This window comes from Rhamphochromis sp. 'chilingali' (genome assembly GCF_963969265.1).
Source record: "Rhamphochromis sp. 'chilingali' genome assembly, chromosome: 7".
NCBI classification, from domain to species: domain Eukaryota; kingdom Metazoa; phylum Chordata; class Actinopteri; order Cichliformes; family Cichlidae; genus Rhamphochromis; species Rhamphochromis sp. 'chilingali'.
The window spans coordinates 4358392-4371998 of record NC_137934.1 but is presented as its reverse complement, the minus strand read 5'-3'; the positions used below and the strand labels follow the sequence as shown (position 1 = coordinate 4371998).

At 41.4% G+C, this 13607-nt stretch overlaps 1 protein-coding gene across 2 annotated transcripts in view; it reads right to left on the bottom strand.

Moving 5' to 3' along the window:
* LOC308399053 (proton myo-inositol cotransporter-like) overlaps positions 1-13607 on the bottom strand; it is a 103616-nt gene that overhangs the window by 77057 nt on the left and 12952 nt on the right. For both annotated transcript variants that reach the window (XM_080886001.1, XM_080886002.1), the window contains exons 2-3: positions 8678-8837; positions 7042-7250 (exon numbers count right to left, since the gene is read on the bottom strand). In XM_080886001.1, the coding sequence (XP_080742127.1) occupies positions 7042-7250; positions 8678-8837 (369 nt within the window). The remainder of the gene's footprint in view (positions 1-7041; positions 7251-8677; positions 8838-13607) is intronic.

The window sequence follows — 13607 nt, the reverse complement described above, 5'->3', positions numbered from 1 at the left end:
ACTTTATGTGCAATGGGCATCCTGCCAGTTCAATCCCTCTCGACCCATTTTTATCATCCTAACAACTAAATTAAGAGGGGACTGTGTGCACAGTAGCAGCGAAAAACCCGAACCATTGTTCTCTTTTCCACCACACTGATTGGAAATGGGGAGAAGCCAAAACCGGAAACAACAACATTCCTAAAAGTCTGGGTGTTGGCTTTATGACACATATTTCACATTGAGCCCAAATGTTAACCGCTGGCTACAAGATAACAAGCAGCCGGAGTGTGGGGTGCCTACATGCTGTGTGACTGGCGATGGCTGCACAGCTGAGTTATAGCGATGGGGAGGAGAGACACTGAAATGAAAACAAAACCGCTGGACACACACTGAGTCCCACAAGAAGAGACACGGCGCTGCTTGTGTGAGTGTCTGCTTTTGTACATCAGTGTGTGATTATTTGTGCGAGAGCACGAGATTAAAGGCTCTTCCTCACTGCTCGCAATGTGGACCCAGGGGATCTATGGATGCCACTCCTTCCAGAGACATGGTGTACTCTCCTGTCAAGGTTGATTAGCTGGAGGACGAAACCAATTTCCTCTGTTCTCCTTTAGCCCCAGCTGTTTTTTCCCTCCCTGATACTCTCGTTCTTCTTCTGCAGCTCTCTCGGCTTTTCACTTGATTTTCCTCTTGCCCGCTAAACACGGGTGCTCTTTGCTCTCCTTCACTGCTCTCCGGGCTCAGTATATCAAAACACAGCTAAAAAACATCACAAATACTGCAAATATTTGTGATTTTATGATCTCCAAGCTGTAAGTAGTTAGATGGACGTAGAAGTGTTTCAGCTGTTGTTTTAAGACACTGTTTTCATTAAGAAAAAGGTGTTTTTTGGGCAGCACATCCCTGAAAGACTTTACCCTCAAAAATACAGACCATAACATCTTCACTGTTTATTTTAATAAAGTGGTGGTTTCTAAATAATCAAATGTGTCACAATCTGCTGTGACCTTCAGGGGCTTTTGTGTCTTCATGTGAGTTTTCAAATCGGTTTAATATGCTATACACTTATGTCTTTTTCTTTTATCCCTCATATGGTTCCAGCTCTTATCTTTGCACACATGATTTTGCTTTGCAAGAACTGTTCCTTTTAAATGAAGTGAATACATACATTGCTTGCAATGTCTTCACTTTGATTCTCTTTGTATTCTTTATTTCTTCCATTTTTGTGAGCATATTTTTCTCAGTTTTCTCTGTTCTCAGGATTTGAGAGATCATTTGAGTTAAAACACTGCATTATTTTGTCTTGAGTGTAGTATTTCCAAGTGGTTCTGGGTTTTGGTATCAATATTTATCATTCATTGTTTGATAGCTTTGATTTGCTTGTTTGATTGTGTTAGTTCCTCTGTCCTTGTCCTAGTCTCGCCTTTGTGTCTTGTGCTCAGCATCTCCTGTGGAAGTCAGTCTTGTTTCCATGTTTGCTTACCTTTCTGTTTCCCCAGTCTTATCCCAATGTAGTTCTGTCAAGTTCATATGTCTTAGTCCTGGTCTCAGTGTTACTTCCTGTTTTTTTTAATCCCTCGTCATGTGTGCACTATGTTCACTTTTGTTTCCCTGTCTCTTTAGTTAGACTTTCTTCAGCTGTGTGTCCAGGTGTATCCACTCTAATATCCTCCTGAGCGTTCATACCCTGTATAAAATCAAGCAGCAAGTCATGCAGTCTGGCTTTGCAAACATACGTGACAGAATGGGATTTTCTAAGAGGTCACTGAACAGAATTCCACCATTGCAAGAAGTCAGCTTGTGAAATTTCTTCACTCCGATATTCCATGATGAACTGTAACTGGTATTAATGCAAAGTGGAAGCAGCCATGGCAACTCCATCACCAAGTGGCAGAAAGTTACAGTACACTGCCTTACAAACTATGGAGTACATGGTGTGCAGAGAAACCAAATGTTGTGGCATCTCCATTCACACCAGTGGACCTTGTTTTTTTACAGCAATGGCGGATCAGCCTTGCAATAATCATGGAAGTGAGCAACATACACTAGCCGTGCCATAGAGATATAACAGCACAGAGATTGAGATGTTCTTTTTAAAGGTAAGATGTTATAGTAAAACTCCATGCTATCAAAACATCCAGATAAAATTAACTTGTGCCATACACCGCATGCCCAATATATTCGTAGGTTATTTTCAAATATATTAGATTTGAGATTTGGGTACTGTAAATACATAACAGACTACTACTAATAATGGACTGCATTTACCCTCAAAGCGCTTTACAATTCCACTATTCATTCACTCTCACATTCCCACACTGGTGGTGGGAAGCTACAGTTGTAGCTACAGCTGACCGACTACAGCTCATTCGGCCCCATTCTGCCAACCTAGTCCAATATTGTCGGCTCACGCTGGCAGAGCCTTTTATGATGTGGTCGAGCAAAGGTCAGCTCCACAATAATTGACCGTGAAGAAGGAAGCATTTTCTCTGCCTTTTCCTTGTCTCCCTTCAGCTCCCTTTCTGCCTGAGATCTCTATTTGCAGTGTTCAATAATCTCAGTGTAAAGCACAGGATGTTGAAATTAAGTCTGCCCTGGGGCAGACTGACAGACGCAAGGCTGCCATATCGCTCCATCGGTCCCTCTAACCATCACCAGTAGGTGGTAGCTTCCCAAGTTCCCAACCCTCTGAACCACGGTCACCACGTCTAGGTTACTGTTAGCAGGACATAACCAGAGATGGGCAGTAATGCGTTACTGTAATCTGATTACTTTTTTCAGGTAACGAGTAAAGTAAGGGATTACTATTGCAAAAACGGTAATTAGATTACCGTTACTTTCCCGTAGGAACGCTGCGTTACTGCGTTTCTAAAACCGTGATTTTTTTGCGAGAATGTCTCATGACAGTGACGTAAGCGAGTGCGACGTTGGTGACAACAGCTGTGTGCAGATCAACAATGGATCATATATCGAGTGCAGGAGAGAGTATGAGCGTGCAGCGTTTAAAGCGTGGAAGTACTGACCTTATTTTGAGTTTGATTCCATAAAAAGTGACAAAAACATTAGTGTCCGTTGTGCGTGGGAAGAAAACGTCTTTTTACAGCAAAAAAAACCCCTAAACTTCCAAGCAAGCTCCGGGAGTGCGCTGCCACGTAATGGGAAACTCACAGAGAAACTCGCGGATTCTTCCACTGACCGCTGCGGCACACCTGCACCAGGGTAAACCTCCGCCTACCCCACTCCTGCTTTACAGGTGAAAATAGAGCGACAGGACCGTTAGTCTTTGATGTTATTTATTTTCTGCTGTGTTTTACTTGCATCTATTTGAAAGAGTGAGTGTAAACACAAAAAATATTTTATTTTATGTGCTGGAATGTGCAGAAAATAGGTTTAAATGTTAAACAAATTTCTTCCAGTCAGAGAATGTTGCATATAATTACATTTTTTGCTTGATGCATAAAGTTAAAAGAAAACTAATAAAACAAGTTTTAAAAAGAGACTTTTCCATTTGATTACATTTTATATGATGGATTATGTAGAAAAAGTAGAATTGGGCTGAAAGATCTATCGCTTTATCACCTATTCAGGTTGTAAATCGTGTTTCTAAAAAGTAACTAAGTAACTAAGTAATTAATTACTTTTGAAAATAAGTAATCAGTAAAGTAACGGGATTACTTTTTTGGGGAAGTAATCGATAAGTAGTTACTGATTACTTTTTTCAAGTAACTTGACCAACACTGGACATAACTGTAGTCACAGTCTGTTGTTTGTATATTCTGTTATTTTAATGCCAATTTACCCGATGTTACAGAATTAGAGATTCAAAGTTCTGGTCGTTTTTTTGTAGTGAAGTTGAACTTATGTTGATGTTTCATATGACAACCCAAATTCTGAACTCCTGCTGACGCAACTCTGACTTAATCAAGAGGTCTGATAGTGTGGAGATGATAGAGGACATGATAGCAGACATGAGGAAGAAGAGGAGACCCTACTGGCCAGTTTTCATCCAGGAGCTTTAAGTGGAGAGGGTGAGCAGCTTTAAATACATGGGCGTCTACATCAGTGAGGACCTCACCCGGACATTTAACAGCACACAGCTGATCAAGAGGGCTCAACAGTGACTGTATTTTCTCAGGAGCTGTGGAAGTTCGGCATTCTTCAGCTTCTGCAGCGGCATAGCTGAGAGCTTCTTGACCAGCTACATCATAGTGTGGCATGGCAACGCCAATGCTTTGGACTGCAAATGCCTGCAGAGTGTGGTGAAGACTGATAAAGAGATCATTAGGACTCCACTGCCCTCTCTGCAGTATTTACTATCGCAGAGTTCCGTCTACGGCACATACAGCTGATGTAGCATTCTGAAGTGCACAGTAATCGTAGCTTATTGCAGCTCAGATTCTTTTATTTTATTTATATTGTGTGTATGCTTCTTTAGAACTGTTGTATATAGTTTTTAAATTATGGTTTATTTTTCTTATCATTTTTATATTTTTTTCAGAAGGAAGAATCGCATTGTTCAGGAAAACACGTTTCTTTACTGTGTATGACAATAAAACTAGCTGAGCCGGTCATGTAGATGTAATGTGTAGGTGGCCTAGTACTTTTGTCCATAGTGTATCTTTATGTTATGAAATACTTGCTAATCATTTCCTAATCTACACCTAGTAACAGTGCCCTTTAACAGCTAGCCTGCTGGCTTAATCTCCTCCTTAAATCCAACCAAGGGTAGTGGCTTTGGCCGTAGTAACTCAAGTCAGTGCTTGTGATTCCACCAGAATCCCTGCAGCACATTTCAGAAAAGTCCCAGGAGGAGAAGTTGTGTTGCAAAAAGTACATGTCCATTCTCCTTTTGAACAAAATTTGCCTCATACTGCATGGAGCAGATGAGGAGGGCAGGAAGTCAGACAGAGGAGCATTTTGAATTTTGAAAACAAAAGACTTGAAGCTATGCAAAAAGACACAATAAAACTGTGCACAGAGACAAACACCCAGTGCATTCCCAGTCTTATTCACCAGCAGCACAAACTTGCCACTGTCATTCTTTGCTCCTTTACCGCACTGCCAACCTGTTTTGGTAGCAGTCTGTCTGGGAAGCTGCCTTCAGTCGACCCTTGGCTCTCTCTCTGTGCCATCTGCACCTCAAAGACTTTTACAAAAAGCCTTTAAAACCACCTCCTCACCCCGTGCTCTGCTTCTGGCTGCTTTTTATTTTTTTAAAAGCTCTAAAGCTTGGCATAAAACCAACGGCAACCATCTTTGTTGTCTTACATCTGGCCATTAAAATCAACGGTAAAGCTTATTGCCAAGTAATAGCAGCGGCATTCTTTCTTCCCAATGGAAGCTGATTCAGTCCCTGGATTCAAAGTAGAGATTTGTCTAAATTGAGATTTTGTATGGACAGCATTTTTTTTGCAGTTCCTACAAATCAAATTTCATGCACACTTGATGGTCTGGGCTTACCACATCACTAACAGTCTTGTGCATGCCACTGAAACTGACTACTCTTGCTGTGGGGAAACAACAAGAGTTTTTCCGGTGCATTTGTGTCTCTCTCATGCAGACACACACACACACACACACACACACACACACACACACACACACACACACACACACACACACACACACACACACACACACACACACACCAAAAAACGAAAGAAAGAGCAGAGTGCAGATAAACAGTGAGATAAAAGTGAATAAACACTGTTGTATTTGTGCGTGCGCATGCATGCATTAAGAGACTGTGTACCCATAGCCCGGTTTGAGCAAGATTTAAAAAGAGATTTTGGGAAAATGATTTGCAGGTTCAGGCAGTGAGTGTCCATTACACACAGGCATTGAACTCAGCAAATGTATTGATTGCCAAAATATTAGCTAATGAAGCTCAGTCGGCCCCATTCTGCCAACCTAGTCCAATATTGTCGGCTCACGCCGGCAGAGCCTTTTATGATGTGGTTGGTCGAGCAAAGGTCAGCTCACACAATAATTGACCGTGAAGAAGGAAGCATTTTCTCTGCCTTTTCCTTGTCTCCCTTCAGCTCCCTTTCTACCTGAGATCTCTATTTGCACTGTTGAATAATCTCAGTGTGAAGCACAGGATGTCGAAATTTAAAAAAAAAGTAATCTGTAACATTTTCAGAGCACTGTTGAAACAAAAGAGACAACCTACGCCCAGTTCTTTTTATTTAGCACAAAGCCGCTCCAAATACTGTCAAAAATGGAGCATTCATTTAATTTATTAAAGGAAGTGATGAAAATGATCTTGAACACCAAACCCCATTACGCAAGGACAGACAAAAGATAAGAACTCCCCCTTCAGAAACTCAAATTGTGTCAACAGAATCATCAGATGTATAATGCCACGTTACAGCTCGCGCTGTTTGACTGGCAGGTCACCACCAGCGCCGTAGGAGTCAAGGGCACGCAACGGGGCAACTATTGTTCTTTAAGCAGAAAAGGACCTCATCACGCAGCAGGAGGAGAGCATAAACAGTCACGTCAGGCTCACTGAGATCACATTAGAATGATTGGAAAGGAAGACGCTGCCTTCAAGGCTCTGGGCTGTGACTCTGTCAGATGTGAGGTGTTAACATAGCTGTGAGGTGCTCTTTGAAACGAGTGTACATTTCATGGAAATCAGCGACTACACTGAAACTGTTCGTATGTGAGCCAGGCTTTGTGGTGAAATGCACAACAGCATGTGCTTAATCATTTTATGAAAGGGCAGATTTTGTGTTTATGGAAACTGCGTGTGTGCAGTTTTAACCGCAGCAATTAACAACATGCTGCTTATGCGAGTTAAAGCAAGCTAACCTTTAACTGCGGCTTATTTTTGGTGATCCAATCACACCTGCGGTAAAAATATACTTTTTCCATGATTTTTTTTCTCTTCTCCTTCCATAAGCACACTGGATCTGGAGCATTGTTACAATCCGAACATGTTGCTTTGTTGATTTGTTAATCAACAAAAGGAGGACAAAAACATTATGCTGCTCATGCGGGCTGATTTTTTTTGCAGAAACACAGGGATCAGGAAAAAAAGACTCCTCCCCTCACCTCCTCCGCTGTCCTTCTCTTCTTCCTCGATGCTGTTTTTGATGCTGTCGTACTCCTCGTCTATGTTCTGGTTGCCTCGGATCTGACTGAGCACGCGGCGGGCCTTCTGGGTCAGCCCACGCTGAATTAACCAGCGAGGGCTCTCTGGCAGGAAGAGGAATCCCATGAATTGGAGCACAGCGGGGAGCACAGACAGACCCAACATGTACCTGCGAGAGGAGAGAAGGAACACATGGAGTGAGACTAATTATGATCACAGAAATGCTGTTTTTAGTTTTGTTTGTTTGTTAGCTTTTGACTAATGAAGGGTTTGAAAGGTTGAAAAGGTTTGATGTGCAAAATTCAACTGCATATGCAAGAACAATCAGGTTTCAGCAACGCTCCCCTGCATTCACTTTATGCTGACAAGTTCAGCTAGCAACACGTGGTTTACTTCATTAAAATTAAACACTGGGGAAAATGTCAAGGCTTTTTTCAGATTCCTCTGCTTAAAATAACCTTAACATGTACATTAAACATTTAGATTAATCGCTGCACATTAGAGATAAAGTTCCACTTGCTAGAAGCCTTGCTTGAGAAAGAAAATCAAAACAATAAAGTGTCACTGTCTAATATCACTGCATAATTAGTTTACCCTAGCAAAGGCACACTATGCTGCACTGAAGTGTAAAAAACTGCAGGATTGCTCTGCAAGCATAACATGTTATGTGCCAGTAAGGCAAAGAATAGGAGGATATAAGAAAAGTAAAAGGGTAAAAGGAGGCTGTAATAATGACAAATTGCTAGAGACTGCAGTAAACAGCCAGAAGTACAAGGTTTTTCTTCTTCTGCGAAGGCAACGACATCAATCTGAGAACATCTGTAATCTTAACTCAATCGGTTTTCCATTATCATTATGAATCACACAAATCTAAGGCTCGCCGAACAATCTCCTTTGTGTCTATCAGAACTGCAGCCGAGGCAAATCCTTTCAAAACGACCAATTCTTATCAACAGTATCTCGCAGCTCGCCGCTCAAAGACTCAGAAGACCGCGAAGCTGCATTCAGCGTGACACGAGGAAAGGACGCGAACAGAAGAAAGAGAAAACAAGAGTATCGCTCCAATAAACAGCACAGCTGCTCCCAGTAAATGCTAAAGACTGACCCGTGCTTGTGTTGACATTTTGAATGAGGGTTTGAGCCGGAATGAAAAGATTTTCTGGCATTTCATACGCTAAGAAGCCAAAAAAGAGACGATGCTATCACATCTGATTATATGACTATCATTAACGAAGGCGGCATTGTTTACATCCTGTGAGAAGTGTAAAAGTTCTGCTTCTGTATTCTTTTTTCTGTTGAGATACAAATTGCGGTGTGGAAGGTGCTATAACACATTTTGCGTGCAGTGAAAGGTGGAGCTTGGATGTAGCTTTGGGGTTTGAAGAGTGAATTCCTTAACCCTGTATTTTTTTTTAAATGGCCACTAGAATGGTTGGAAAAGTAGGGGAAAACTGGGAAAACTGACCTTGGACTGAGTTTCAGGAATGAGCGTTATTATTGGCTGACAACTTGTGAATGTCGAGTGTTTCAAACGATAGTTTGATAACCACTGGGGGTGAAAGGTGTATGTGAAAAGTTCATCAGTGTGTGTCTGACCTCCAACCGTCATGGCGCAGATAGCTGAAGGCTCCGTCGATGAGGCTGGCTGTGAACTGCCCCCCCGTGATGAAGAGGGTGTTAACGGTGACTAGCTGACCCCTTAGGTGGGGTGGAGAGGCCTCAGCGATGTACACGGGAACTGTCATAGAGGCAATACCTATACAGTAGAGGAAAGAGAGGGAAAGGAGATGATTAGGAGTAGGAACTATTGGCTGAAGTAGAATTTCCAAATGTCGACTTACAAGTTTATATAGCAAAATGGATAACACATTTTATCCATCCATTTTCTTCTGCATTGAAATTCATGGTCGAGGGGGGACTGAAGCATATTCCACATCTTAAAGGTGAGGGGCATGGTACACCCTGCACAAGTCACTAGTTTGCCTCAGTGCTAAAAGTCAGAGACAGCCTATTTACATTCACATTTATAACTATGGGCAATCTAGAATCACCAATTAACCTATCCCTGTGTTTTTGGACTCTGGAACGAAGCCCTAGCGGCTAGTGAGCACTCATGCAGACCCAGGGAGAACATGCAAACTTAAAGGTCCTAGGCAGGATTCAAACCCAAGGAACTGAGTTGGTCATGCTCAGTCATCGAGGTAAGGAAATCCCAGGAAGTTGATTCTGTTCATTTAGACTTTGTTCAATCCAACCGATGACCCAAAAGTGGCACTCAAGTATCAGGAAAAACAATATTTACGCCGGTTTAACCATATTTAAAGTTAGCAGACATACCATTTCACAATCACTTTATTTCTGTGATACATTTCAGCCATTTCATTCCCACAGACATGCACACTCGAACATGGTAATTGCAGAAATAAAGCGTACATTACAGATTTTAATTTAATTTTGTGGAATCTGCAGTGGCCCTAGACTAATCATCGTGACACTAATCTGACATGTTATCGCTTTGGCTTGTTAGGACAATTTGAAAATGATTTAAACTGCAAAATAGCATTTTTTTTAATACAGTAAGCGACTTTTACAAAAACAAATGTACACACTTATTGAAGTTATTTGGGTAATGTTTGCAACGCCTACAAAAAGTTACGCTTGGTCTTCTTCAGTAAGTTTGACCATATTTGCTCAACGGTACCAACAGTGATGTCACAAAGATGTTGACGTAAATCCAAGAGACAGAAACAAGCATACTGCAGTGTCTTCCAGTGTGCTACTCACACACGGTACACAGGCTGACCACACACAAACACATACAGGGCAATGCACACTTCTACACTCTCAAAAACACAGACCAAAACGTGTGTGACTGGATGTCTGACGAGGTGCCATGAGGCTGAGGCTTTCTGCAGCTGGCTCCCCATAAGCTCTATTAATAGTCTGCCATCTACACACCCCACCCCACTCCACCCCTCGCCTCCCTACAGCCACCGCCCTGGCCTGAACGGCCGCCATGACTACGTGGCTACCCGTCGCCATGGAAACCACTTGCTGGGAAACGAGCCATGCTGTCTCCAAGCGGGCACCACACTGTGGCAGCTCTGGGAAGACAAATCAATAAGCAAGATAGGAGGAAATTTACTATGTTTTTCTTTCTCCCCCTTTTTTAAAATTAATTTGTTCACTGCTTTTTCTCAAACAAGAAGGACAAAAAAATCAGCATCTTGAGACGTTTAATAAAAGAGCACAAAACCCCAAATTACAAACTAATAAAAGGTGAACTGCAAGAGAAACTGTGGTTTAATGTCAGATTGGAAATCCGTGTGCGTGATTGGGGGATGGGCACGCCAAAACACACGTGGAAACACTCCGCTCTGCTCTCACACAACCTCGAACTGCAAACACACCCTAAGGATTTAGAGTCAAGTCTTTATCTTTGTTATGGCTAAAAAAAGGATTACCATCTGATGACGGAAATCCGAGATCCAGAACACCCCCTGAAATCGAATCAAGTGCTCTTTGGCAATGAAGCCTGTCTGCTCAGCCCAATTTAATAGAAATGCATTTATAAGCCTTGGAGAGGTCCTGCCGAAAGATGAATGCAAGACAAACCCTATCGCGTCCACAGGTTACACTAAAGTTAGGATTCTGAAACTTTGCCTTGTGTAACTCAGCATAACCATAAATATCTGGGGGAAAAAGCATAGATGTGTGTACTGCCGTTCCCTATAGCTTTAGCATTCAGTTGTTACGGTCCCTGTCTGATCTTCAGGAGCATTAGCATCACGCTCTGCTGCACCTTTAGCCAAAGCCTTTGTGTTATCCTCTCTTCTGGACATTAAATTAGGAAAACAAAGAAAAAATGTGACAAAAAAACCCCTCTGTCATTCTAACAGAGCTGTTCAGCAGGGAGAGTTCATCTAGGCTTTAGCAGGGCTTAGAAGTAAAAGTCTTTATTTATCGTTGGCTCACTAACTAATAGCCGGAACCTTTCCACACTAAAATAGACATGTAAATCCCATTAGTGTTAAAGACATAGAACTGAGCCTGTCTAATGACTATTACTCTCCGTGTACTTGAACTGTGCTGCTAGGAGGCTTTTAATAAAACTGATGGAACATCCAGCAACTTAAAACAGTGGCATTGAGCCATCTCACATACAGAAACTACTGCAGAGTCTCCTGGGAATTGTAGTTTTAAAGTCATCTAAACCCAAAAAGAAACAAAGTCACAAATGACCAAAGCGGTTTGTCTGCTTCAATTCCTCTTCTGTTGCGTGTGCTAGCCTCATGCACACCTCCCATCATTCTACCTGTTTTAGCCTTATGCATCACTACCATATCTCCGTCCAAGTCCCGCCTGCTGCTATAGCCCGCCATATGCCTGCCGGCGAGATACAACAGCTGATGTTGTTACATTTAGTGAGCAATGAATCATGTCCATTTCACATGCTGCTGCAGGTGGTGACGGGGAAAATATGTTAGAGCCCATCTGAGCATACAGGCCAGGAAAAAGGTTAAATAGTGTACCGATTCGCTTCGGCTTATCCGTCATCTGTGATTAAATATTTTTGACTTTGAGTCTCTGGAGTCCAACATCGCAGTGACTTTTTCTGTTTATTAGTGTACAACATGCCTTTCTTTCATTAATGCACAGAAAGATGATTTGGAAATTGTTTAATATACTAGTGTAAATATGAAAACAGTTATATCTTCTTCTTTTTTAATATACGTTGAATTTCACACCTATAGTTTAGGGCCGCCTTTGTCATATTTTTCTTTACATGACGAGCCAAATGTTTACACTGGGTGCATTTATTTTATTTACATGAAAGAGTCTCAACTTGGGTTTGTAATTAACTGAACACTTACATCTGTTTTCTGAGGTGATCCTGAGACCAGTGAGTTGTAAATGTTCTCTGTGTCCTACGCTCTAATAGTTTAGCTCATGATAAATGGATTTTATTTTTTAACACATTTTTAATCTCATCTATCACTCAGAGCACTTTTTACACTGCAAGCTGCATCCACAGACACTTTTGAATGCGTTGATCCATTAGAGGGTAACTGGGTTTGAGTACCTTGACCAAGGACACCTCAGCATAGGGTTGCTGGAGCTGGGGAACAAACCAACAACCTTCTGAAAAGCAGATAACCTGTTACAAAATCTCAGTCAACAAAAACAATAAGGTTTTTGGAGCTGTACTTGAGAACTGGATAACCAGTGTGAAGTGTATTTGACTAAAACACATAACATTACTTGTAATATTAAGTAATAAAAGCTTCTACGGTTGGGTGGCACGGCGGTTAGCACTGTTGCCTCACAGCAAGAAGGTCCTGAGTTCAGTTCCACCATCAGGGTGGGGTCTTTCTGTGTGGAGTTTGTATGTTCTCCCCGTGTTTGCGTGGGTTCTCCATGGGTACTTCGGCTTCTCCCCACAGTCCAAAGACATGCAGTTAGTGGGGAAAGGTTAATTGGAAACTCTAAATTGCCCATAGATGTGAATGCTTGTGTATATGTGTTAGCCCTGCGACAGTATGGCGACCTGTCCAGGGTGTACACTGCCTCTTGCCAAAGATGGCTGGGATAGGCTCCAGCACCCCCATGAAAAGGATAAACGTAAGCGAATGGATGGAACTTCTATGGTTGACTTCCACATTGTCAAACGTGTATGATAGCTATTGCATCCACCTGTGAATGATTTCCCTCTAATGTTAGGTTATCTGTTGCACACTGTGCTTGCAGGATTTCTCTGAATTTCCTGAAATGATTCTATATACCTCTGCATTTTGACATCGATAAACTGTTTGAACTGTTTGTCCTATCAGTCTTTCACAGAGTTTTCCCACCCTACAGACACTTCTAGGACGACGTTCCGGGACGCTCCACATCATGTTACTGACCTGCTCTCAGTTAACTTGTTGTGAGATGTTCAACCAGATGCTTTGTTAATGGTACTTTTTTCAGTCTGTGCTCCTGACTCAGTTGAACTGATATCAATTTAAAATTAAAAGAATAAACACTATTTTTATTATTCTTAATAACATATAGGTCAAAATATAGAAGAGATTTGCAATTAATTTTCCATTTATTTGCACTGAAATCAGCATTCCATTTTAAAGATCATGATTGTATGTTAAATCTAACTGGATCCAATAAAATACGGATTGGAAAACCAAGCTTTGTTCCTTCACTCCTTACCCAGGAAATAGATCTGCCATACAGAAGACCAGCTAATTCAGGGAGATAATATATTTACTTTCAGAATCATATTTCAAATGGATTATGTAAATTATAATTTTATCTAGAAAACTATAGATTAGACAAAATTACTGAGCCACACCTGTTAATCTATGAATTCAGGTATTTTCTGTCCCATTGCAACAGGTATAAAATATCAAGCACCCAGTCATTCAATCTGCCTTTACAAACATCTGTGAAATAACTGATTATTGTTTTTATTATTAGTATTGTTATGATTAGGATGGCATTGTTGCAACAATGATTCCTCTGGCATTAACAT